Source organism: Pseudorasbora parva, chromosome 20, assembly GCF_024679245.1.
Source record: "Pseudorasbora parva isolate DD20220531a chromosome 20, ASM2467924v1, whole genome shotgun sequence".
Lineage (NCBI taxonomy): Eukaryota > Metazoa > Chordata > Actinopteri > Cypriniformes > Gobionidae > Pseudorasbora > Pseudorasbora parva.
This window is the reverse complement of record NC_090191.1, coordinates 4796540-4823453: the sequence shown is the minus strand read 5'-3', so window position 1 is coordinate 4823453 and position 26914 is coordinate 4796540. Positions and strand designations below refer to the sequence as shown.

At 39.8% G+C, this 26914-nt stretch overlaps 2 protein-coding genes across 2 annotated transcripts; one reads left to right on the top strand and one right to left on the bottom strand.

Annotated features, from left to right (window-relative positions):
* On the top strand, positions 1-11719 carry LOC137049296 (gastrula zinc finger protein XlCGF28.1-like). Its single transcript, XM_067427802.1, has 3 exons — positions 1-49; positions 2464-2827; positions 8606-11719. Exons 2-3 carry the CDS (start codon positions 2527-2529, stop codon positions 9514-9516), a joined length of 1212 nt encoding a protein of 403 aa, XP_067283903.1. The 5' UTR covers positions 1-49; positions 2464-2526; the 3' UTR covers positions 9517-11719.
* Positions 11720-13002: 1283 nt separating this feature from the next.
* LOC137049361 (uncharacterized) lies at positions 13003-19738 on the bottom strand. The gene is made up of 2 exons (XM_067427907.1): positions 14501-19738; positions 13003-14397 (listed from the first exon to the last, which is right to left on the bottom strand). Exons 1-2 carry the CDS (start codon positions 14564-14566, stop codon positions 13633-13635), a joined length of 831 nt encoding a protein of 276 aa, XP_067284008.1. The 5' UTR covers positions 14567-19738; the 3' UTR covers positions 13003-13632.
* Between the last annotated feature and the right edge of the window lie 7176 nt (positions 19739-26914).

Here is a 26914-nt window from a genome sequence, read left to right as displayed (position 1 = left end):
ATAAGGCCGTGCCGCGCTCCTGCATCAGTTGTGATTCGGCTGAAGAAAGGTCTGTGTTTTAAGCGTTTAAAGTGTTTAAAGCTTAGCAGAATGAATGATGTATGATTAAATGTAACACTGCATTGCTTTATCTAACATTTATCAGCGTTGTTTGATTAAAGTAACAATAATAAGCTCATGAGTAAACAGAAGGAGCGTCTCATTTATCTGTATCGTGAATAAGTTCAAACATAAATTCAGTCTCTGGCGAGTGACGACGCACCGAAGCTTTAGACTCTCCGAGTCAATTCAACTGATTGGTTCACAACAAATGATTCAGTGATTCGTGATTTCTATAAATCTTGATTTCTACAAATCATTAAATAAATATAAGCTGACTAATATATTATGGGTTTGTGTAATTAGCATTATTATATTCATTTATAGTGATCGTTTTGAGTGTTTTTTTTTATAGGTAATTTTGGTCCATCACTATGACTGATACATATTTATATAATTTTCACAGAAATAGAATTCATGACAATACAATATTTTTTTAACAGAAATGACACACCTTTAATATATAGTTCAGTAATACTCAAAAGCTGACCATCAGAATTCAACTACTGACCAGCTAATAATATACTCAAACCAATTAATGTGTGATGAACTTATTATTTCAAATAAAAAAAGGAGTGAGGAGAGGAGTTATGTTTAAAAACCAAAAACTATATCAAAAGGACTTTAGATAACTGAAGAGGGGTTTTAAAAGTCTCCAAGCATTTGTTTTTAGATAAACTTGATTGAATTTATGATAAATGCAGCAATCAATCAATTAGATCTTTCTTTGTTTCTATCTCCTTCATCAAAAATTAGTTTGAGTCAATATGTTTCCCTCATTTGAGTGGGAATTTTTTTGGGATTTCTTAGCCGGTATTGTGTAACAAAACCAAAGAAGTGTCATTTAACATTGTTCACAGAATATTTCCTGAGAAAAACACTTTAGATATGAGATGTTTTTAAAAGTATTAAAATGAACTGAAACCTCGTCTTAAATCTGTTTTTACTTCATTCAAATGAATATGACTTTTCCAAAAGAAAAATAGATATTATTGATATAATTAATATAAAATAGATATGATTTGTTTTTGTTATTAGGAAAATGTTATATTCATCAAACTAAATGGAGGAATTCAAACCATAATTTTGCTCATTCACAAAAAATAATACTCTTTTTGTCTTGTTAGGGGTTAACAGCTTATGACCCAGGACCAGTAGTGAAGAAATGAAGACAGAGTCAGGATTGCAATTAAATAAAAGAAAAATTTACTTAAGAATAGTTTGCAGTTTCAAAAGCAGAAGCCAGCTTCAAGTCTCACAAGGAGTTCGTAGGCCGCGCTCCCTCTCTCACCGTCTCGTTGCCTCGCCCTATCGTACATACAATTGTCCCAACAGTTATACCATTTTCAAGGTCTTATCCACGTCATTACTGCGATGTGGATGGTTCTGATTGGCTCAGAGACAATGCACAGTCATGGTAAATTTCCACTCGAGTCAGTTAATCTGATGCACGTTTCCACTGACGTGTCACTTGTTGATGCTTTCACCCCAGAATCAGGCCTGTAGTGACCTTCCAGATCTGGAGCAGGCGCCAGCTTGCCCAGAACAACAAGTCCACCCATCGCTTAGGATGCCCATTGAACACCATTCTGATCTGTAACACAGAATATTGCGCACACACACAGATACACAGTCTCTCCAAGGTTGGAGCTGATTAAGCTCCAGTTCTAACCAGTTCTTACCAAAATCTACTGATAACATGTGCTTTCATTTAGTGAGAGGGACACACAATAGTACAGGCAATATTCATCTTGATTCTTTAGTGTTTCAGTAAAAGGAAATATAAAAGGAATAAAATATAATAAATTAAATGAAAGACAAATCCATATTTCATATCTGGAAGCCGGGCTAAGTGAGCAAACGCTGTTGCTGCACTCCTGACATGTTAGGGGTGTGTGATACCTCCAAAATCCAAACACACGACCTTGTTGCCAGTGTTTAGTGACACATCACACATCTCTAGGCCAGACCCTCAGTCACTCCTCAGAGACCAAATACACACTTTAGAAAACAAGAAACTAAAACAAAATCATAACTGGAAAGAATCATTATAATAATATAGATAATATAGGAAGATGAATATTAATTAAGGTTTTGATTATGAAGTTATAGGATATAAATATATACAGGTATATTGAAGCGGCAGTGGATTTCAAAATCCCCCCTTCAGTCTTTTTTTATTTCAATTGTTATATTTCAATTTATACTTATAAAATGTGAAAATGTGTCAAGATACTTTTGTAATTTTAAAAGTTCAATAAATTAAACAAACCATCACTCTCTGACCAGTGCACTGACTACTGACCTAGGAGAGATTAGAGTGGATTTATTTTTCTTTCTGTTAATTATTCTCATCTTAAACAGGACAAACAAACAGAAAAACTCCTGGAGAAGCGACTGAGATCCACGTGACACACTATTATAAAGATGGAGTTTATTAAAGAGGAGAGTGAAGACATGAAGATGGAGTTTATTAAAGAGGAGAGTGAAGACATGAAGATGGAGTTTATTAAAGAGGAGAGTGAAGACATGAAGATGGAGTTCATTAAAAAGGAGAGTGAAGACGTAAAGATGGAGTTTATTAAAGAGGAGAGTGAAGACATGAAGATGGAGTTTATTAAAGAGGAGAGTGAAGACATGAAGATGGAGTTTATTAAAGAGGAGATTGAAGATGTGAAGATTGAAGAAACACTGAGAGTGAAGGATGAAGAAACTGAGAAACAAACAGGTTGGTTTGAAAAACTTGTTGAAGCTCAAAACAATGACGCTTCACTTGTAAAATGCTTTACTTTGGCTGACAAACCTGCACTTAACAATTTATCCGGTTGTGGTTCCTTAAATTATTTGATAAACAGGTTCTGTCATTGGCACATGATTATTTGCTGTCAGGACACTTAGGGGGAGGAAAATGTACAACCTTGTTTTACAGCATTTTTTTTTTTATACAGTGTAAAGCGTGATGTCATGTTTGCTGGGAAACCAAACCAGTGATTCCACCAGCTCCTTTAATCCTGTCATAGGAGAACCTTTTGAGCATGTCATAGTGGAGTGCTATATAGTGGAGCATGTCATAGTGGAGAGTGCTATATAGTGGAGCATGTCATAGTGGAGTGCTATATAGTGGAGCATGTCATAGTGGAGTGCTATATAGTGGAGCATGTCATAGTGGAGTGCTATATAGTGGAGCATGTCATAGTGGAGTGCTATATAGTGGAGCGTGTCATAGTGGAGAGTGCTATATAGTGGAGCATGTCATAGTGGAGTGCTATATAGTGGAGGATGTCATAGTGGAGTGCTATATAGTGGAGCATGTCATAGTGGAGTGCTATATAGTGGAGTGCTATATAGTGGAGCGTGTCATAGTGGAGAGCTATATAGTAGAGGATGTCATAGTGGAGTGCTATATAGTGGAGCGTGTCATAGTGGAGTGCTATATAGTGGAGCATGTCATAGTGGAGTGCTATATAGTGGAGCATCTCATAGTGGAGTGCTATATAGTGGAGGATGTCATAGTGGAGTGTTATATAGTGGAGCATGTCATAGTGGAGTGCTATATAGTGGAGCATGTCATAGTGGAGTGCTATATAGTGGAGGATGTCATAGTGGAGTGCTATATAGTGGAGCATGTCATAGTGGAGTGCTATATAGTGGAGGATGTCATAGTGGAGTGTTATATAGTGGAGCATGTCATAGTGGAGTGCTATATAGTGGAGCATGTCATAGTGGAGTGCTATATAGTGGAGGGTGTCATAGTGGAGTGCTATATAGTGGAGCGTGTCATAGTGGAGTGCTATATAGTGGAGCATGTCATAGTGGAGTGCTATATAGTGGAGCATCTCATAGTGGAGAGTGCTATATAGTGGAGCATGTCATAGTGGATTGCTATATAGTGGAGCATGTCATAGTGGAGTGCTATATAGTGGAGCATGTCATAGTGGAGTGCTATATAGTGGAGCATGTCATAGTGGAGTGCTATATAGTGGAGCATGTCATAGTGGAGTGCTATATAGTGGAGCATGTCATAGTGGAGTGCTATATAGTGGAGGATGTCATAGTGGAGTGCTATATAGTGGAGGATGTCATAGTGGAGTGCTATATAGTGGAGCATGTCATAGTGGAGAGCTATATAGTGGAGCATGTCATAGTGGAGTGCTATATAGTGGAGCATATCATAGTGGAGTGCTATATAGTGGAGCATGTCATAGTGGAGTGCTATATAGTGGAGCATGTCATAGTGTCTTTTATTTGCATTGGGTTTTTTTTTCCACTTTATTTTGATACGTCAAAACAAATCACAAACAATGAACTAACCATTGACTAATCATAAACTAAACAGCACTGACTGAAGTAAAGAAAGGATTAAAAAAGTACGTAAATTAGTACAGAGAGCGGAAAGAAAACATAGCATTGTGAAAATCAAAATACAACAGCAAATAAGTAAAAGTTTCGTCCTGATCAATTAGTTTTTAATGCATGTGGCTTCATCCAAATTATTGTTATAATTTTTCGTAAATATCTCTTGTTTTTACCAGTGATCGACCGATATATCGGATTCCCGATATTTCCCCGATATTTAAGTCATTTCCCATAATCGGGTATCGGTTTTGTAATATCGGATTTCCCGATAAATGGCTCCATCTTGTGGACTTTTTGATAATTGCATACAAGCGTGTCATTAACGGACTGTCTGAGGGGAGATGAGTGAACAACAGTGTTCAAAGGTAAAATAACCTGCATCCCTTAATTAATAAACTTTGTTTAACATAACATTAATGCACAATTGAGATATGCACAAATAAGATGTTATGAGCTAAATCATGAGACATTGGCTAAAGGGGAAGATGAAAATCTTTTATTGGGGGATGTTCCTACACTCACCAGTGTTTTACAGCATGAAATCAATGTAGGGGACGCCGAGTCGATTAAGCAACACCCTTAAGCTTGGTACATACTCCGTCAGAACAAAGAAATGAGTTAATTTTCTTAAGGTGGCAAGACCAAGAACAAAGTTTATTCTGGTCAGGACATTCCATACTTCATGAGAAAAGCAGTTGTCGAACATTTCCGCTTTTCCGTATTAACCACACACATTTAATCACACAATAGTTCTCTGATACCCACAAGAAAAAAATTCTACTCAGATTTCTACATACATGGTGTCGAGAACAAGCTGCGTGACACCATGTAGAAATTAGTAAATGTGTTACCAGCTGACCGATTTCAGCCGCAGCTTCAGCAGTGTAGGGGGCGGGCTTTAGATTTTAGAGAGCATTTTGATTGGACAGAAGATTTGCTGAGAAGGTGAAGTCTGCGATGATGTCATCAAAATGAAGAAAGAAACTTGTTGCAGCACTGTTAACTTTTTTAGTTAGTCCTTCAGAACTTTTTGTTTCCTCATCCAAATGTATAACAGCATTTGACAATATTAAAGGGGTGATGAATTGAGAAATCAACTTTCCCTTGAGATTTTCCCTTGAGATATGGTTATATAAGAATATCCTGTACATTTCAGAGCTGAAAACATCCTTGTTAGTCAAAGAAAAGCTTTTATAGACACCAGGCCCAGAAAACGATTGTGTGCGCAACTTTAAGTCAGTGAGTGATGAAACGCGCCTCTACAGCGCGTCTTATTCAGTAGCCCCGCCCACCAACCCATGGAGCTACAAAGAAGATAGCAAGATATTGCGCTATTCCTGTTTGTGGAAGAACACAGTCCTTGCAGCTTCCTTCGGATCCTAATATTAGGAATGAGTAGTTGAACTTTATTTGTAATAAAGTTCCAGCTGATGTGGGGAAGACATGTTCACTTCAATTCACTGCGGAATCGATTTGTAAATCTCAGGTCGATGCTGGATTTGTAGACATTTCAGATTAAAAAAATGCTCATTCTTCTATATTGGATCCGACAGGAATGGTGCAACACACCATGAGTAAAGTGTGTTTTTTATATGTAATAGTATTGCATTGTTATAGATTGTTTTGCTTATGTGTACGTGTCTAACAGAACATACCTTTAGCACGCTGGACTTTTTGAATGTAAAAAACACACAAACGAACTTAGTTGACAACAGAATAAAATTTTTAAAAAAAGCCAGATTATGACACCTTTAAAGTGTTGATGTGTAGTAGGGATGGTTTTCGAATATTCGATTAGTTGATTTAATTATAGAATATCGAATAGGTACTGCGATTATCATCCAGTATCCTTACATTACATGTTTTTGGTGCTAATGTGGTGGTGACGCATTCATTTAAGGCTTCTCCTTTTTATATTTTAGACATTCATTAATTAAAAGAAACTGAGATGTGCTGCAGTGAGCCTTTCTTCAGCGCAGTTCAAGAGTTATGGCCTTTTTACACCTGCTTACTTGTCGTTTTCTTTGATCAGATATTTATTCAGGAGTAAATGCCTTTCTCAATTCTTTCGAGACGGATTAATATCAGACCACTAATACAAATCATTTCTATTGCGGTGTTTGAGCATGAGCTGATGATGAATTAAGTGCAGCTCATATCTGTTGCTTTCGTTGACGTGAACTCTGCTAAATGTGCGTATAGCGCGGGAATTAAAGATCGGACTTATATTAATTTAAGGGGGGGGGGGGACACTCAGTTTCAGCCAATCTTGAGTAGTATTGCATCCTTCATATCTCTGAAAAGTCTTTAGTTTTATTATATTTATAAAAGAAATATAGGCTGTACTGAGTCTTTCCGGAAAAAAAACGAGCGGCTGGAGGCGTATCGTGTGGGCGGAGCTAAAGAATGATGAGTGCGCACAAAGCGGAGAAACAGCAACATCAGGACGTCCGTCTCTGTGGTATGTACTGTATTTAGTGGCCTGTCAACATTTGTGTGTTTACTCGCAGTTTATGAGGACATGATTCGGTTTATGGACTATTGTATGCGACTAAACGTTAGCAGTAGCAAGCAAAACGGTTTTGCACGTCAGACTAGTGTAACGTTATACATAGAACAACAATGGAGTAACCGTTAGCGCATTTGAATGATGAAGCACGCTTTGTGAGAATGTTAGGTTTATGTTTGGGTGGTTTTACAATAAACAAACTGACACCTATAGTGGTCAGCTAAACAAATGTATTTAAACACACACCATAGATCGCATGCTCCATTGATAAATTAACTAACGTTATACACGATTGTGTTGTTTACTGATGTTTACTCACGCTACGATAATCAACAACATAGATATTTGAAGCAGTTTTAATCACCGACTGCTTCCAAAGCACGATCGTGAACCTTTATCGTCACCGCTCCATCAAAACATGCTGGTTGCTTTTCTTCCTGAACAAGTGCACCCAAGTGTTGCTCATACACAAGCACACACACACACACACACACACACACACAGTAGAATTGCGTGGCATACAGCGGTTACGGTAACTTGGGGCAATGTCAAATAACAGCCGCATGTTTATGATAATAATTATATGGCTTGAGTTAATATGTCCTATTCCCTAATTAATTTAACAATTTATCATACATACTGAGAGTGTGAATGGTCTCTCTCTCTCTCTCTCTCTCTCTCTCTCTCTCTCTCTTTCTGTGTTTATGTTTTGTTTATGTTTATGGTAGCCTATATGTGTGCATGCAATTTTCGAATAATAATCAAATAATTCCTGTTGATCTTCGAATATTATTTTTGCTTGAAATGCCCATCCCTAATGTGTAGTGAGCAGATCGCTCCAAATTTCTCCTTGCCATTCAAATTGAATCAGTATGCCACACTTTTTCTTAATGTCCTTTCTATGGTGATTTGTTGATTTGTCGCTCTTTTGAAGTTGTCTTGTGTGTTAACATACTCAGGGATGAATGAACTTACTCTCATACATGTCTTTGTAACCAGAAACCTTGAGTAGGCAAGGTTTGGGTTAAAGGGTTACTTCAGTGATTAGCATATGGCTTTGTATCAGTAGAAACCCTGGAGTATATTCGAATGATCATGCTTTTTATGAAAATGAATGCGGCTGGGAAGTGATCCAGCAATTCAGTAGCGGTAGTTTTGGGAGTGGCTTTGTAGAGCAGTGAAGCATTCTGGGAATTGTTGTCTTTCATCCCCATAAGACAAAAATACATTTTCTGTATTTTCTCAGTCTAGAAAGCACCAAATTCAAAAATAATTTCACATTTCTAATACATTAATGACCCAGTTTAAATACAGATTAATCTTCCCAGCGCTGAAGTACCCCTTTAATCAACCGAGAATTCATTATTTTTGACAGTAAGCTAACCTTGCTTTCTGAAATACCCCCTGAAGGATTTAGGGTTGAAGCTAAACTCTTCAGGCCTGTGGCCCTCCAGGAACCACAAACTCCAGGAAGTTTGACACCCCTGCTTTAGGGGCTCCGTATGGGTCTGACTGTTGAGAATGGAAAATATAAAAATGTTTGTTGGTTCTTTTATTGTTCTGGTTTCTGTCTCTTCAAATAAAAACACATTAAGTGACCCAACATTTATTTTAATTTGCATTTGTCTCTTTTCACCTTAGACCTGACGGTGCTGAAAGAGGAGACTGAAGTACTGAATGAAATGGAAGAGAAAGATCAATTAAAGAAAAAAGATTCCATAACAAGAGAAAAAACTTTTAGTTCCTTACATGCTGAAAAGACTTTGTCAAAAAAAGGGGCTGAAAATAAGGGAACTAGAAGTATTTTTACCTGCCAACAGTGTGGAAACAGATTCACTCTAAAAAGAAGCCTTAAAATACACATGAGAGCTCACTTTGGAGAGAAGCCTCACACCTGCCCTCAGTGTGGAAAGAGATTCGCTGTAAAAGGAAGCCTTAAAAAGCACATGAGAGTTCACACTGGAGAGAAGCCTTTCACCTGCCAACAGTGTGGAAAGAGTTTTACTCAAAAAGTAAGCCTGAACAGTCACATGAGACTTCACACAGGAGAGAAACTCTACACCTGCCCTCAGTGTGGAAAGAGTTTTAGTCGAAAACAACACTTTGAAGACCACATAAGAGTTCACACTGGAGAGGAGCCGTTCACCTGCCAACAGTGTGGAAAATCTTTTACTGAAAAAGGAAGCCTTGGCAGGCACATGAGAGCTCACACTGGAGAGAAGCCTCACACCTGCCCTCAGTGTGGAAAGAGTTTTACTCAAAAAGGAAACCTGAACAGTCACATGAGACTTCACACTGGAGAGAAACTCTACACCTGTCCTCATTGTAGAAAGAGTTTTAGTCGAAAACAACACTTTGAAGACCACATAAGAATTCACACTGGAGAGGAGCCGTTCATCTGCCAACAGTGTGGAAAGAGTTTCAATATAAAAGGAAACCTTAACAGACACATGACAGTTCACACTGGAGAGAAGTCGTTTACATGTGGTCACTGTGGGAAAGGTTTTAGGTATAAAATGACCCTGGAGTTCCACATGAGTATTCATGAATGAGTGAACTGGTTTCATATGTCATCAGGGTGGTATTAATTGAGAGACTGTGAAGAATAATGTGTTTATTATTGTTATGGTATTAAATCACCTTAGAGTCCTGAATCCGTCCAGTGACTCGAGAGGAGTAAAGAAGCCAGAGTCAGACCCAATCAGCCAAATGAAGAATGAACTAGTCACTATTTTACATGTAAACAGAAGTATAAATCTGTATCAACTAAAACACATAAAAATGTGTAGGCCTGCACAAAAAAATAAAAAATAATAATATAACTGTTTTTTAAAAAAAATTCTAATGATCCAAACGTGGAGATCTGGCAATAGCAGCTTATCCACAGTTGGGCCAGGGCTTTCAACGGGCCGGGCCAGGATAATAGTCTCTGTCCTGTAGTAGAGCTGTTAGATTCTGACATTTTTGGAATTGATTCCAGTTCCTGGTTCCAAGGATCAATTCCAGACTGTCATTTTCTATTCTTGTTTTTTTTTTTTAATTCTTGTTACAATAACTGTGATTGATTTTAAATTATGGATGCTCCTGAAATGGCCCATATAGCCCAGCAGTAAATGTGATTTAAAATGTAGTAAACTTGTCCACGATGCAGGATCACAGAAGGAAACTGACAATAAACATCATTAACCTAAGTGAATGAAAGGTAGGATAATAATCAGCAATATGGATATTGAACGTTTCAGTGTAGAATACCATCATAAGTCGTTAGAAATAGGTTCTATTGACATTATCACACAATGACCTAAAAGAACAGCTAAATAGTTTTATTTTTAGCTGGTTATTTGAAACTAAATGTCTAAAAGAACCTTTTGAAGAAATTAAATAGACTTCCAATCATTATTAGTGAGCGAGAGACAAATGAATGCTAAACTCCGTTGAACTGAAAGCGCTCTTAAAGAGGAGTCGATTTCCCTCGATGGAATCAGAATCGACTCGATTCTCAACGCCTTGGAATCGATTCCCAGCCCTATCCTGCAGTGCTGAGCTCAAAATCACACTGTTTCCAGTGCTAAACCCTCCCTTAACTCTTCTCTCTGAAACAACGTCACACAACTCCATCATTTCACCAACAAAGAGAAGTGTTATCAGACTGGAAACTAGAACTATTGTTAAATGAACATGATAAATGTTTGCCTATTTGCTTTTTACTTAAATATTTTAAACCCAAGCATCAGTTTTATCACAATTTTATGATTAAAACGATACATTGATAATAATTAATTAATTTGTCAGGATGGCACAGTAAACTTACAGAAATAAGGTTTTCTACCAATATTTCACAAAAGAGGGAGGACACACTTATTCAGTCACGTCTTTTTCTGTTTATTTGTAGTCACAGGACAGCACAAAACTCTAGGGCTTTAGTCTGAAAGCATGTTTAAACATTCTCATATGTTTACTTCACATTCCCTTAGAAAGAATGATGATTTCTATAATTTTTCCACCATTTACAGAACGAGTTAAGAGAAACGTATTCTATGTATGATCTTAGTGTTACGCCTGGACTGTGGGGCTTAATAAGCTCAGCTAAGTATTCTGTTTCCATTCCGTAAAGTCCTTGAAAAACATCCAAATCTTATGCTGTCCTAAATATACTTCCTTTTTAGCATCCTTAAATCTCCTGCTCCGCTGCGGTTATGACGATCAAACTGCCTCTATGGTTTGCAGTTGTGTGGATTATTCTCTGCTCAGTTTTCCATCTTGTGTTTCCACTCTTAAGTGCGATTCCATCTATTTAGTCTTCGAGCCCTTGTCCTCCAAGGAAACATATTCTGACTGGCGATCACAGTCTCTTAGACAAAGCTGACCGTGGTGACTACCACAAACAACTGAAGAGGGATCTTGCATTTGGACTATGGACTATTCATTCAATTTCAGTTTAGGTCCTTTTGTCTATGACTTGCTGCTTGATCGTAAGTTCGATTTTCTTTGTCTAACTGAGACTTGGCAACAAAACAATGACTTGTTCCCTTTTTAAATCATTCTGTTCCTGAAGGCGATGACGGACAGATGACGGACAGATGATAAACAGTAACGTAATCATGCACGTCATCAAAGGGGCTTGGATTATATTTACTCGAATCCTAAACGGAGAGCTTGTTTGTATCTGCATTCACCTTCATAATTTCTCTCAAAGATGATTATCATGTTGGGTAAGTAATCTGTGTATCAATAAATTCTTTTCTTTTTTTACAACACCGGCTAAGTTTATTCCAGGGCGTGTGCAGACAGGGTTGTCAAGTTTTTACAACAAAATCCGCCAACTACTAGCCCAAAACAATAGCTTCTCGGAGGGGGTTAAACAAAAAAAACAACCAAAAACAAACCCAGCCTCCTCTCCCAGCGACATAAAGTAGCTCCGCACAGCTGGCCAGCTGTTGATAAGCTTGTCAATTGCAGGGAGCAGGCTCAACCATCGTGTCGGGACGTGGGGCAACAGTTTATGGTACTCCATGTCAGCAAATTCAAAAAAAAAATTGAGGGTGGAATGATTTTATCACAATAGTTTCCACATCTGTTTGCAGTGCGTTGCTGGCACGTTTAACGGAATTGTGTATAATGTGAGCTGGGCAGTTTGCGGGCAGGATCTTGCTGTTGACTTTTTTAAGATTTTGGTAAATGGAGTGTTTTCTACCGTAATTTACTGCCGCATTGTCAACCAAGCATGCTGAGATGTGGATACTGAGTTTGTGTTCCTTTAATTTTTTCAGCAAGGTGTCAGTGACAGCATCTACGCTCTCGGCTGCCTGTTCAAAGAAATCAAGAACTCTGTTCTGGATGCCCTGCTCAGGAGTCCAGAATCTCACAGAGATCGGGAATGTTTTCACATTGCCTTTATTAGAGGCATCTGTTGCAATTGAAAAAAATAAGCTTTTGACTCGAGGCTCTGAGAGAAGTCAGATGCGAGTGGTGCCAGGACGTTTGTGACCAGTGCCTCAGCTTTTGTGCAACTGCAGTTGACGTGTTTAGCCGAATCAGAGTACAGTTTTGGTGTTAACTGCATCGCACAGTCAAGCCATCTATATGATTGTTGGTGGGCCACACAGTGGAACACTGCGGTCAGCTCAGCAGCATCTATTTTATTATACATGGAATCATCCTGCTTCTTAAAGAAGGACGAGCCTAACATCTGCCTCCCCTCCGTGAGAAACACCATGCTCTTTCCTACACACTTTGCAGAACGCTTTACTTTCATCGCTTACGGCTGTAGCAATCCATGGATACTTCCCCACCCACTCCTCCCGGTACCTGCCGAGGCATTTTTGCTTTTTAGCAGCATGTTGGGGTTCCGGTACACCAGCCATGTCAACGGAATGAATGAAAATTAGCTTATCAATATCTAAATTTGCGCCTAGCCGCATACGTTTATTTTATTTTATTTATTATTATTTTATTTATTCTTTTTTTTAATTAAATAAAAAAAATTTAAAAAAAAAAACTTTGAATGCTGCAGCCAATGAGCAGCCGGCGGCAGCGGGGATGGTTGCAGGACGGCTCAACCTCCGCAGACAGTTTTTATTCAATTCAATCAATTTTTAATGTTTATCAGACAATAACTTCTTAAGCTTTTGCTTTAGTATAATTTTCGGGACAATTAAGGCCAGATTCGAGACAACAGTTTAGATTTCTGGACGTCTAGTTTTTCTCGATTTTCTGGGTGTCTCTTTAGCATGAATCTGTCTCTGGCGAGTGACAAGAGAACCGGAGCTTTAGACTACGTCAATTGAACCGATTGATTCACAACAAATGATTAAATGATTCTACGCGCTTCTGTCTCGATTTCTACAAATCATTATAGCTAAATTGACTAATACAGTATTTATGATGTTATTTTAAATAGGGCTATTCTAAATCCTTTACTCCACTTCAATTAGCACACAGTAGATGAAAATTGAAAGATTAAACATTTACCAAATCTTACAAACACGTAAAGAACTTCAATACAAGGAAAATAGAAAGACATTTTTTTTTTAAAGTTACAAAATCTTGCATGTAAAACTTGAAATCAGAACAAATACAATTAACAAAAACGAATCAGACCATAGTCTAAACTCAAAAAACGATTATTTTTACGAACAAACCAGCAGACGAATTGAGCCTCGCCTTCCTTAAAGTAGCTGTACTTCTCCGACTTCTGCTAGCAGGGCCATACTTTCCTCTTCGTCACACTGCTCCTCCGGTAGTGAAGACGGACGTGCTGCTTCTGACGGGCCAACACCACTTTTTGAATCAGCTGGCAGGATAGACACAAGGAAGCCATCAACGTTGATTTTAAGGTCAAAGGCAGACGACTGCAAAAAGTAACCCTCTATCGACTCCGAATCGTTGAACATGCTTGCAAGGCAGGAGGCACGCAGATATGTAGACAGCGCCGAGCTTGTCAGCACCACATTCTCCACGCTTTGCTCACTTGATACTGCAGCTTTCCCGGCAAAAGTAGTGAAGAAGGAAAGCGACGTCTGTTTAAGCCTGCAGCCCTCACATCGGTGCATGGTTGACTTCTCCTCAAAATTCTTCTGTTTATGGTGGCAGCTCGAACATCTTCGCTGGATGGTCACCTCTATGCCCTTTATTGTGGCGCTGAGAAGCGTCGTTGACCCATCTTCTTCCTCGCCGCCTTCTTGCTCCGCCACCTCCAAATCAGCAATTGCCTCAATGACACTGGACGGGCCAGTACAGAGGCAAATACACCCGTCTATCTTGCGAGTTGAAAGGTTCTTGAATGCGTAAGACATGCCGCTATCAACCACGTCGACGAACCTATCCCACAAGGTGAGTTTGATCTTGCCCATGCCGTCGAAGATGCGCACCTCCTTCAGGTCATAGGCAGAGTTGTTGGCCGTCACGACTGCTGACACATGGACCTCTCCAACCTTAAAAAAAACAACAACCAAAAAAACACACAAGCACATCATTAGTTTTCTAACCATTTTAGCCACAAATAGAAAAGCAAAATGACAGCGGTCCGACTCTCACCTTCTGTCTGGGACGAGAGCCTTCACCCCCGCTACGGTCATGGTTTTGCAGCTCGGCGGCACGCATCTCAGAAACGGCAAGCTGGTCACCTCCACACTGGTCCCATGTGAATACATGACATCAAAGCCACCTGGATCAGAGAAACCAAATTACTTTGATTAATGCCGATCTGGCAGTGAGCTACAAGACACAGCACCCATGAAGCTGATCTGTAAAAATATTTAAGCTACTTACTTATGCTGTGCCTGATGTTCCTCAGCCTCACTGCGTTGCCGTTCTTCTCGGCTTGAGAGAAGGTGACTTTCTTGTCCATGGCAACAACGACCACTCTGTGGTATTCTTGCCTAGCTGTTTGAATTACCGCAGTGAAATATGGAGAATTCTTGGACTGTTTTCTGGCCGAACCATTATAAAGGAAACCCTCCACCGAGTGTTCACCTTCCTTTCGAACTTTACTAGGAGTAGCCATATTGCGCTCCAGGTTCTATTGACACAGCTTACTGTAGGAAACGAAGCTACCGCGTTCTCCTAACACCAAACTTGCGGCATTGGGACGACATCACAAATACCGCACGCAACTGACTATTTATAGCTACCTGTGATAGGCAAATTACGCTCATGCCGATTAGATAATGATTGGGTAATGACTGAGCAATACTGATATTTTAACCACAAATCAATGGTATTGATTCAACATTACAAAGTCATATTTTTTTCAACATCATTTTGCACCCTCCGTTGATATTAAAATGTTTTTGAGATTTCAACCATAAATCAACAGTAATAGCACTGATTCAACATTACAAAGTTACGCGAAAAACTGCGTACCATATGTATGCCAAATACATTCCACTACGCTAAGTTAGGACAATTCTAACATACTTTTGGGGTCCCCAGAGATCGGTTTTATTAGTAGTAGCTACTATAGTACTATAGTAGTAATGTATAAATGTAGACCAAAAAATTGTAAATAAAAAAGCTATGGCTTATTTCTGCATTGCTGGCTAAATCCACTCACGCTCACCTGCTCAAATCTGATCCGACAATTTCTCTGTACTGCAGGGCAGGCCATATTGTTGTAGCCATTAAAAACGGTATTTAGTTACATATTTATGTTTAAATGTAATGTTTTATTTTTTTATTTAAACTATGTTGAATATGAAAAGTGAACAGCATGAGGAAGATTGGACACATCATGTCGGAAGACCTGGAGTGAGTCAAAAATTATTTTGAACACTTAAAGGTGCACTATGCAGCTTTTGTCCACTGGAGGGCGCCTATTCAAAATAAATCGTAGTTTGATGACACAAAGTGTGAGCGCAGCATCTTGGGAGATGTGGTCTTCTCATCACAGCCGGTGGAAAATAGGACTCGGGCAGAAATCACGTTCATGCATGCGGTTATTAACGTTACTGTAGTCTAAAGCAGAGCTGGACCGAGTGTTCTGGACCTGAGCACAGCTGCTGGATCGATTGTTAAACAAATCCCCGCCTCGCGAATACCGGGACTTTTATTATGACGGGACGGGACACATTCGCCGGGCGCCTGCACAGATCCGCTCTTCCGGTTATGATTTTGAGGTAATGTAGCTCTGTTAATCACATTAGATACATTTAAGTGTGTTCAAACCGATGTTATGACTTTACTCCGTGCGTTCACTTGTTCACACTGCTAAGAGTAAAAACGCTCCTGCGAAATAAAACCCGAAACCGAGGGTAGCGCAGATATGACGCAATTGACAGGCAACCCCCTCAAATGCAATGCTGAAACGTCCCTGTCCTTAGTTAAAATAGCAATTTTCTCACAATTTACAAATAGTTGGAAACTTCTGGGATATTGTAGGTACTCAACTGAACAAAATATATAACACCGGCCTAGTGGTTTTTGGATATTTTACTGCAAAAATACTACATAGTTCACCTTTAAGTGGTCCTATTGTTTTGTAGAAGGCCTTTCTGTAAAGTTAATTTCGTTTGATATAAATTGTATCTTAATGTTAAATCAACCAATTTCCTGTATTTAATAAATAAGAAGCAAATATAGCAGACAATATATGGAGGCACGGGAGTGATCACTCGCATATATAGCGTGAACTCATAAATGAACCGAAACTCAGCATATAAGCTACTTGCCTCACAGACATGAGAAATATGTCAATAGAAAGCTTGAAAGCATTTTAATCAAAACCATTAAAAATGAAAATAAATATATTTCTATATATAGTTTCAATATAGTGGCTATAGCCACTCTGATAGTGTGTCTGTATGAAATGTGCATTTCTCTCTTGGCGCGTTCACTGCGGAGATGACGACTCAGCATCTTCAACTTCATCTTTGCAGCTGACACTGACACAGAAAACACTATTAACATTATTATTATTATATTTAATAAACAAGTAAAAAGTCCCCTTGCTATTTTTGACACAATCATAATCATTAGGCTACTGTTGCCGGTGCTTTGTTGGCAAGCTTCATGCGCTTCAGTGCGGAATATAATACTCAATTTTATTTCTTTTCATTTTTAATGGTTTTGATTAAAATACATTTCAAGCTTTCTATTGACATATTTCACACCGGGAGCAGGAGCAGCGCGTGAGCAGCAGTGAAGCGGGGGTTTCGGCGAGTCTGTTTTTGCTGCGCTGCTGACGCTCAATTAAAGTGAAAGCACACTTTTGATGGACAAAATAAATATTATCTCACACAAAAAGCGCTGAAAATGCACAGAAGAAGCACGTGTAGTGTGTTTTAACAATAACTGAATATGTCAGAAAAGAAAACGAAGAATAAAAAATATCTGTTGAAGATTTACCCATTTAAACTTGTGTAATTATTCAGCTGAGGTGAAAAAAAATGACTTAAGGGTAAAAATAAAGTTTACATTAAAATATATATCATGCATACCCATTAGCATGCTTGTGAACATTGAATATTTTTGGGGATTTACTAAAAAATAAAATGTTATAGACTAGCTAAAATGGAGCAATATGATTGGAGGATAGCCTGACACTTCATATTATAGCTTATAGCTGCGGTTATTTACAGCATTTTCATGGTAGTTAGCTTGTTTTATATACAGACGGAAATGGATCGATTTATTTTTAAACAAAGTCGCGAAACAAGTGGACAGAAACAAACCAATGTGACAGTGACAAACGAAGGAACTAAAGATTCTGAACATGCAACTAACGCGAATCGACAGAATGACAGAGACGAGGTTTGTGGAGAGTCAACTCCTGCTAAAAAGAGAAAGGTACGAGTCATACAAGATGAGCATAGAAAATTTCAAAAAAAGTGGACAGAAGAATTTTTATTTGTCCTCCACGGATCGAACCCTTTGTGTTTACTATGCAAACAACCCCGCTCTGGTTTTAAGCGAAGTAATTTGGAGCGGCATTTCCAAACAACGCACCTAAAATTCAACGAAAGTTACCCACGTCAAAGTGAAATAAGGAGAAAAAAGCTTTCTTATTCTCTTTCTGGACAACAAAGGCTCATACACCGGACAACTTATACAGCTGAACGTTTAACTGAGGCATCTTTTGAGATCGTGTGGATTTTGGCTCGGGGAAAAAAACCCTTCTCAGACTCAGAAATTGTGAAAGATTGCTTTTTGGCTTCAGCAGAAATATTGTTTGCAGAGTTTGACAACAAGGACGCAATTGTAAAGCAAATCAAAGGATTACAATTATCTGACTCCACCATAATGAGGCGGATTGAAAACATCGGCAAAGACGTGAGTGACCAGCTCTGCGCAGATGTGTCAGCAGCACCTTGTTTCAGTATCGCGGTGGATGAAAGCACCGATATGACAGATGTTGCTCAGTTGTGTGTTTAGGTGAAGTTCCCAAAAGAAAAGACCTTCCGAGAAGAAATGTTGTGTTTGCTTCCACTTGTTGGCCAAACGAGAGGTGAGGACATTCTGAATGCACTTCTGACATTTTTTTGATGAAAAATGCACACAAAAAAATTTCCTAGCAAGCGAGGAAAGGAGAAGGGGCTTGTTGGGCTTATGAAAAATGAGAAGAAATACCCAACTTTATCAGTTTCCACTGCATCATACACCAGGAGTCACTGGTATCAAAACTGAAAAATAATACATTTCAAAACGTGATGCAAAGTCCGTCCGGTTAACTTCATCGTCTCTAGAGCGCTGAACCACAGACAGTTCCGACAGTTCATTGAGGACTATGACACGGAGTATGGTGATTTACTGATGCACAGTGAAGTTAGATGTTTGTCCCGTGGAAAAGTGCTTGAAAGGTTTCTGAGCCTCCTCCCTGAGATTTGTACTTTCCTGGGCAGCAAAGGAAAACGGGAGCCAGAGCTGGAAGACCCATGCTGGATCACACAGCTGGCCTTTCTGACTGACATCACCTGAACACTCTCAACTTGCAGCTTCAAGAAAGAGATAAGCTTCCAAGCAACATGCTGAATGCAATCAGAGCATTTCAGAACAAAATAACTGTCCTGTATATACCTGACCGAGAATTCCCCAAACTCAGAGCTGTCATCACAAATGACCCATCTCTGCAACAGCACTTCAGCCACAGAGGATTCGTGAATGTTTTGGAAGAGCTGAGGGGGGAATTTGAATCCAGATTCAAGGATGTGAATGAGCACAAGGAGATTTTCAACTTTATTGAAAACCCCTTTGTTAGGATGTACCAGCAGACCGAGGTGTAAAATAGGTGACTGGGGACAAAAATGCACGGTCCAGTAGTTTTATTCACCAAGGTGAAAAAATATTATATATATATACAGTACCAATAGTGAAAAAAAACAGGAACAATAATCAAAAAATATAATACAAAAGAAAATAAACTTGCAATATACGAATGTAAGTTGGCTATGCCAATGTACAGGCCCAAAAATACAAACGTGTTTCAATCTCTCCACACTATCCTCCTTTTTCCCTAAAATGGCTGCCTCTTTTATAGGCTTTGGCTCCTCCTATTTCTGGAGCATACCATTTTAGGGGAAAACCTATAGGTTACATACAGATGACAAGACATAAACAAAAAAAACCTTCACAACATTTCAACTCTACAACATATATTGTTTACAACTACTAACATGTACAGAGCTCAAAACAATAAAGACAAAACATATAAGGAAACACTTACATCCCAGGTTCTCTCCCTCCCCCATGAGGTCAGAACTAGATGAAGTAACCTTTGATGAGCAAATGCTAGCTTAAAAATGGCTACTTTCCATGTGTACTGGTTTGGCAAGTGAAAGGTGCACCCGAAGGTATGTGTTGCAGTTTGAAATGTATTGAAGTTAAACTGATACTGAATGAAATTAAATAAACTCTTATGTTGTAAAGTATGTTGTTCTTTTTGTGTGTGTGTGTAATGATATTATAATAGCATGCATCACTGAACATTAAACATTTCAACACATTTTAGCATTAAACAAACAAAACAAGGAAAGTGATAACTTGGGACGAATAAGGGATATTACAACACCAACATCAGCTTACAAACCCGCAACATCAGATTGTATTTTTAGCCGGCATTTAGTTTGTGTGTATGTGTAATGGTGGAAACAGTTCAGTGTATGCACATACCCATGTTCAGTCCCTTCATTATAAAAGTCTGGGGTCACAGTCAGTCTGTGACATTTCCCCCTCCTTCTCCAGACACCTCTTGAGGTGTCCTTGAGAGGAAGTCAGCTGTGCAATTTTGAGTACCCGCTCTGTAAAGTACTTCAAAATCAAAAGGTTGAATAGCCAGAAACCACCTAGTGATTCGGGCATTGGTGTCTCTCATCTGGCCTAACCAGGCCAGAGCCCGATGATCAGTCTCTAGCCGGAACTTACGTCCAAGTAAGTAATAACGCAAAGAGTCCAAAGCCCACTTGACCGCAAGACACTCCTTCTCCACTGTTGAGTACTTTGTTTCACGGGGAAGGAGCTTCCGACTGATATAGGCCACAGGCTTAAGTTGTCCTTGTGCATCTTGCAATAGTACAGCACCAATACCCTGTTCAGAAGCATCAGTCTGCTCTGTACCGTAAAAGGTTGTTCAAAGTCAGGACTCTGGAGCACTGGCTCTTTGCATAAAGAGTCCCTCAAGTCCCGGAAAGCTCTTTCGCAGTCTGTTGTCCAATCCACTTTGTTGGACCGGCTCTTTTTAGTCAAGTCAGTCAGGGAAACTGCCCGGGCTGAGAAGTTTGGTATGAAGCATCTGTACCAGCCTATGAGCCCCAGGAAAGACCGGACTTGTTTCTTTGTCTTAGGTCTCTCTGCATTTAAAATGGCCTCGACCTTCCCGACTTGTGGCCTGACCACCCCGTGTCCCAGCACAAACCCCAGGTACTGAGTTTCCATCTTAGCCAGGGCACATTTGTCAGGGCGAATTGTCAGTCCAGCAGCCTTAATCCGATGTAACACCTCTTTAAGATGTCCCAGGTGTTCCTCCCAACTCTGACTGAAGATGATAATATCATCAAGGTAAGCTGCTGCAAATGTTTCTGTTCCACAGAGAATCTGGTTCATCATTCGTTGGAATGTGGCTGGAGCCCCATGAAGCCCAAAAGGAAGAACCTGGAACTGATAATGCCCAAAGGGAGTCTTAAAAGCTGTAAGCTCCTTACATTCCGGTTGCAGAGGAACTTGCCAATACCCCTTGCAGAGGTCTAATGTGCTGAGATATTTAGCTCTTCCTAGCCGCTCCACCAGCTCATCCACCCTTGGCATGGGGTAAGGATCGAACTTACTGACACTGTTCAGCTTGCGGAAGTCAAGACAAAACCGGAGAGAGCCATTCTTTTTGGGAACCAGCACAATCGGACTACTCCACTCGCTAGTGGATGGCTCTATCACTCCCAGTTCCTGCATAGTGTCTAGCTCCTGTTTCATTACTGACAGTAGCCGCTCTGGCACACGGTAGACTGGCTGGCGGATGGGTTTAGGGTCTTTTAGGACAATGGAGTGAGAGACCAGGTCAGTCCTACCGGGTGTCTCCATGAAGAGCTGATCAGGTAAGCACTCTAATAGTTGCTGTCTTTGCTCTTTACCCAGATGTCCTAGGCTCAGTTGACCTTTCTTTCGTTGACCAGGAATGTACTGTTCTTCAACCTCCTCCTCCTCCTCCTCCTCCACTGCTTTCACAAACAGGGCATTGTCAGTCACTGAGTCTGTTGCCCCCTGCACAGGCTCTCCGGGCTGTGCACGGGGATGCCATTTCTTAAACATGTTGATGTGGAAGATGCGAAGTGGTTGGCTTCTCGAGGGAATTTCAATTTCATAGGTCACTGGACCTACTTTCCGCTGGACTCGATAGGGGCCCTGCCACTTTGCCAGCAGCTTGTTCTCTGACGTGGGTAACAGTAACAGGACCTCTTCACCAGGTTGGAAGGTGCGTGTCCGTGCTGCTTTGTCATACCATGCTTTCTGCTGGGCTTGGGACTGTAGTAGATTCTTTTGAGCAAGTGCAGTGGTCTTTTGAAGTTGCTCCCTCATCTTGAGGACATGGTTGAGGATATTTTGCTTACTGGACCTGTCCATGTCTTCCCAGCTCTCTCTCAGCACGTCCAAGGGTCCTCTTACATGGTGGCCATAAAGGAGCTCAAAAGGTGAAAACCCTGTTGAGGCCTGTGGTACCTCTCTGTAGGCAAATAAGAGGAAAGCCAGCCACTTGTCCCAGTCTTTGCCTGTTTCAGAGACAAATTTCTTGAGCATTACCTTCAGGGTTTGGTTAAACCGTTCAACTAAACCATCAGTCTGTGGGTGGTAAGGGGTGGTTCGTACTCTCTTAATCCCTAACAGCTGATATACTTGTTGTAATGTGCAGCTCATAAAGTTGGGACCTTGGTCTGTGAGGACTTCACGAGGTATGCCTACTTGTGAGAACAATTTTATGAGTGCTGTGGATATTTGCTTAGCAGTGACTTCTCGAAGTGGGAACGCCTCAGGTTACCTCGTTGCATAATCACATATGACTAAAATGAATCTATTCCCTGCCTGGCTTCTCTCCAAAGGGCCAACAATATCCACCCCAATTCTCTCAAAGGGTGTGTCAACAACGGGTAGTGGTACCAGTGGAGCATAAACAGGGGTGCGACCAACAGCGAGTTGACATTCAGGGCATGTCTTACAATACTCTTTAACATCACTGTACATTCTTGGCCAATAAAACCTCTTAGCAATCCGCATGAATGTCTTCATAAACCCCAAATGGCCTGCCCAGGGGATGGAGTGTCCCATTGCTAACACCTCCCTTCTCTGTGTCTTGGGTACAACCAACTGTGTTCCCTCCTCCTTACTCTTTCTGTACAGTAGTCCATTTTTTATTACATACGTCTCATCTGACAAAGTGTTAACACCTCGCTTCTCGCTAATATGCCTAAAACAAGCAGCTAAGGTGGAATCTTCTTGTTGGAGCTGTGCTACATTGTTCTGAATGACAATGTCTGTCTCACTCAGTTCAGGTGCCTCTGCCTGTATTCCAGCTGGTTCTGAGGTCTCAATTAACTTTTCTACCCATCCTCTACGTTGCTGCAGCCTAACTTCCTCAGTAGGTCTAGATTCTCCTAGCACCTCCTCTGAGGAAAAAGGCATCATCTGCAGAGCTTTAAAGTTTTCTACTGGTGGGATAGATTGTACGTTATGTTTAGCCTGAGCCCTCGTCACTACACCACACCATGCTGTCTCCTGCACCAACTCTGCTAACACTGGCAAATCTGTGCCTAACAGAACAGGATATGGCAGATTCTGGGCTACTCCAACTTTCATCAGGTATGGCTGGTTTTGCACCTCAATATAGACTTCAGCTGTAGGTAATTCAGTGTTATCACCATGCACACAACAAACAGTCAGTGTTTCTTCCTGACTCCAGCTATCTCTGGGTACATATCTGGCTTGTATCAGAGTTCGAACACATCCTGTGTCAACCAAAGCCGGAAGTGGCTTGCCATTCAATAACACTGTGATAATGGGCTCTGTGTCATGTGGGGGAAATGATGACTGCACTGGCCTGGGAACATAACAAAGACTAGTTGTCCTAGGCTTCTTCAACGGACATTCTGGCCTAGTATGTCCTGGCTCGCCACAATTATAACATACAACTTGTTGCTGGACACGGGGTTGTAATGTGGAAACAGGAGAGGTGGGTTTAGGGTGTGTAGGCTTCAGGATCTTAACATGGCTTTGAGAGCTTGAAGTCACCCCAAACCCCTCAGACTTACCCTTAGAAGATGGTAGTATGCCTGCATAACGGAAGTTTCCAGGGCCCCTCCTTGCAGCAATGTAGGCCTCTACTAGGTTAGCAGCTTCGGCCGCAGTGGCTGGATTGTGCTCCTTGACCCAAGTCCTTACTTCTGGATACAACACCCGCAGATATTGTTCAAGCACGATAATCTCCATAAGATGCTCTTTACTATTTTGGCTAAACTGGACCCACTTGCAGAACAAGTCCTTAAGCCGCGTATAGAGTTCTTGTGGTGACTCATCTGTCAGGGTGCTCAGAGAACGGAACCTTGTCCGGTATGTCTCAGGACCAAGGTTATTATAGTTTTGCTTTTTTAAATTAGTTTTTATTTTATTATCGTTTTCAATTTTGCTACAAATTTCAGTTTAGTTTTATTTAGTTTTACAAATGGTTTTGCTAGTTTTAGTTTAGTTTTTATTTTGCAAATACATTTCTATTTAGTTTTTATTTATTTAGTTTCAGTTTTAGTTTTAGTAATTATAGTTTAGCAGAGTTACCATAATGAAGTGTAGAGACCAAATCAAGGTTTTTAATTTCAGCAAAGTTTAATTAACAGATTAGAGTTTAATCTTACTAAACATCCTTAAGTGAAATAACTTGATAAACAAGCATTATTGTTTAAACCCAGGACAGTCTTACAAAACATGCATAAAGTTGGGTCTTCACCTTTGAGCAAAAAAGCTTGAGTCAAACTATGACCTATATAGGATCTATCTTAAAGAACAAAATAGATGCAACGTAAAATATAAAAGTAAAAATTATAAATTCCAGACAAACTCACTCATAACAGATGAAATATTGTTAAACAATTAAAAGCTTATTTTAATTTCTTCAGTAGTACAATGTAGGCTAGCAGTGTCTACACACTGTTTTGCTCTGTGTGTGTGTGTGTGTGTGTGTGTGTGTGTGTGTGTGTGTGTGTGTGTGTGTGTGTACATGTTTTTCTAGCCTGGTGAGGACTTCAAACTGAATGCACACAGACTCGTGTCACCGTGGGGACCTAAATTGAGGTCCCCATGGGTACAAAAGCTTATAAATCATACATAATGAGTTCTTTTGAAAATGTAAAAATGCAGAATGTTTCCTGTGATGGGTAGGTTTAGGGGCAGGGGCAGTGTAGGGGGATAGAAAATATGGTTTGTATGGTATAAAAACCGTCTATATGGCAAGTCCCCACAAAGATAGCGCACCAGACATGTGTGTGTGCGTGCGTGTGTGTGTGTGTGTGTGTGTTTGTTGTGCAATAATTGTAAAGGGGACCAATGTCCTCACTTATCTAGTAAAATATTATGATAACTGACTAGTAAGACTGGTCCTCACTAGTTAAAAAGGCTTATAAATCGGCCAAAACATGTCTTTATTTAAATCTATTGTTTTGCACGTTCTTGGGATGGGTAGGTTTAGGGATAGGAATTGGGTTAGGAGATATAAAATATCATTAACCTGATATAAAATCAATGTAAGTCCATGCAATGTCCTCACTTATATAGTGAAACAAACCTGTGTGTGTGTGTGTGTCCTGGCATTCCCTACTTTGTGGGGAAATGTCTCCACACAGATAATAATATTATTAGTAGTAAATGATTATGATAACACCTTTGAGCCTGTCAATATTATGCAAACATGAAATCTCAAACGCACAGTAGGCTAGTAACGTTATTTGCTAATATAGTTGCTGACTTTTGCGCCTGCGTCTCTCGTCATGTAAGAAACGGCATTCTAAAACAGTGAGCTTAAAAGAAGTTCAACGTGCATCTCATTACCTTGTGTTATTTCCCCTTTCACTGTCACGGACGCATTGATTCTTTGTGAACTCCCGTTTAGGACTGGCGATGTGTTGACTGTCTGCACACGTCCGTCACAGGACAGCGGTTAATCTCCTCAGCTCACTTGACGCGCAGTAGCGCAATAGACACTCTCTCAACCGCCACAGTCAGATTTTCCACCACATTAAAGAGAGCTTATTAACAACGAAAACGAATATTTATTTTTGCTAATTATTATTTTATTTCAGTTAGTTTTTTAGTAAGAGTAGTTAGTTTCGTTTAGTTTTAGTTTTTTATTTATTCAGATTTTTAAATTTTATTTCAGTTTACGAAAATGTTTTTTGACCAATAGTTTTAGTCTTAGTTTCAGTTTTCGTTTACGAAAATAACCTTGCTCAGGACTGATCTCATACTTTCTCAGTATGGCTTGTTTAAGCTCATCATGGTCCTGGGTTTGAGAAGGGTTCATGGCCACAAAAGCACTCCTGGCCTTGCCTGTAAGTAATGGTATGAGCCGAACTGCCCAGTCTCTCCTTGGCCACTGGTAAACAGCTGCCAACCTTTCAAAAGTGGTCAAGAAATGTTCAATGTCATCAGTGTCCTCAAGCCTAGCCAGACGTGGCTCCTGGTCCCATACCCTTGGCAGTGAACCATCTGAAGCGGGAGTTTTAACTCGGCTACGCTCCATATCCATCTGTAGTTGGGTGCCCTGGTGGCTGAGTACTTTGTAGTGCTGCTCTCGCCGTGCAATCTCTCTTTCCTGACGCTCATCACGGTCTTTCTGGAACTGTACAGTACAGTAGTTTTATTCACCAAGGTGAAAAAATATTATATATATATACAGTACCAATAGTGAAAAAAAAAACAGAAACAATAATCAAAAAATATAATACAAAAGAAAATAAACTTGCAATATACGAATGTAAGTTGGCTATGCCAATGTACAGGCCCAAAAATACAAACGTGTTTCAATCTCTCCACACTATCCTCCTTTTTCCCTAAAATGGCTGCCTCTTTTATAGGCTTTGGCTCCTCCTATTTCTGGAGCATACCATTTTAGGGGAAAACCTATAGGTTACATACAGATGACAAGACATAAACAAAAAAAACCTTCACAACATTTCAACTCTACAACATATATTGTTTACAACTACTAACATGTACAGAGCTCAAAACAATAAAGACAAAACATATAAGGAAACACTTACATCCCAGGTTCTCTCCCTCCCCCATGAGGTCAGAACTAGATGAAGTAACCTTTGATGAGCAAATGCTAGCTTAAAAATGGCTACTTTCCATGTGTACTGGTTTGGCAAGTGAAAGGTGCACCCGAAGGTATGTGTTGCAGTTTGAAATGTATTGAAGTTAAACTGATACTGAATGAAATTAAATAAACTCTTATGTTGTAAAGTATGTTGTTCTTTTTTTGTGTGTGTG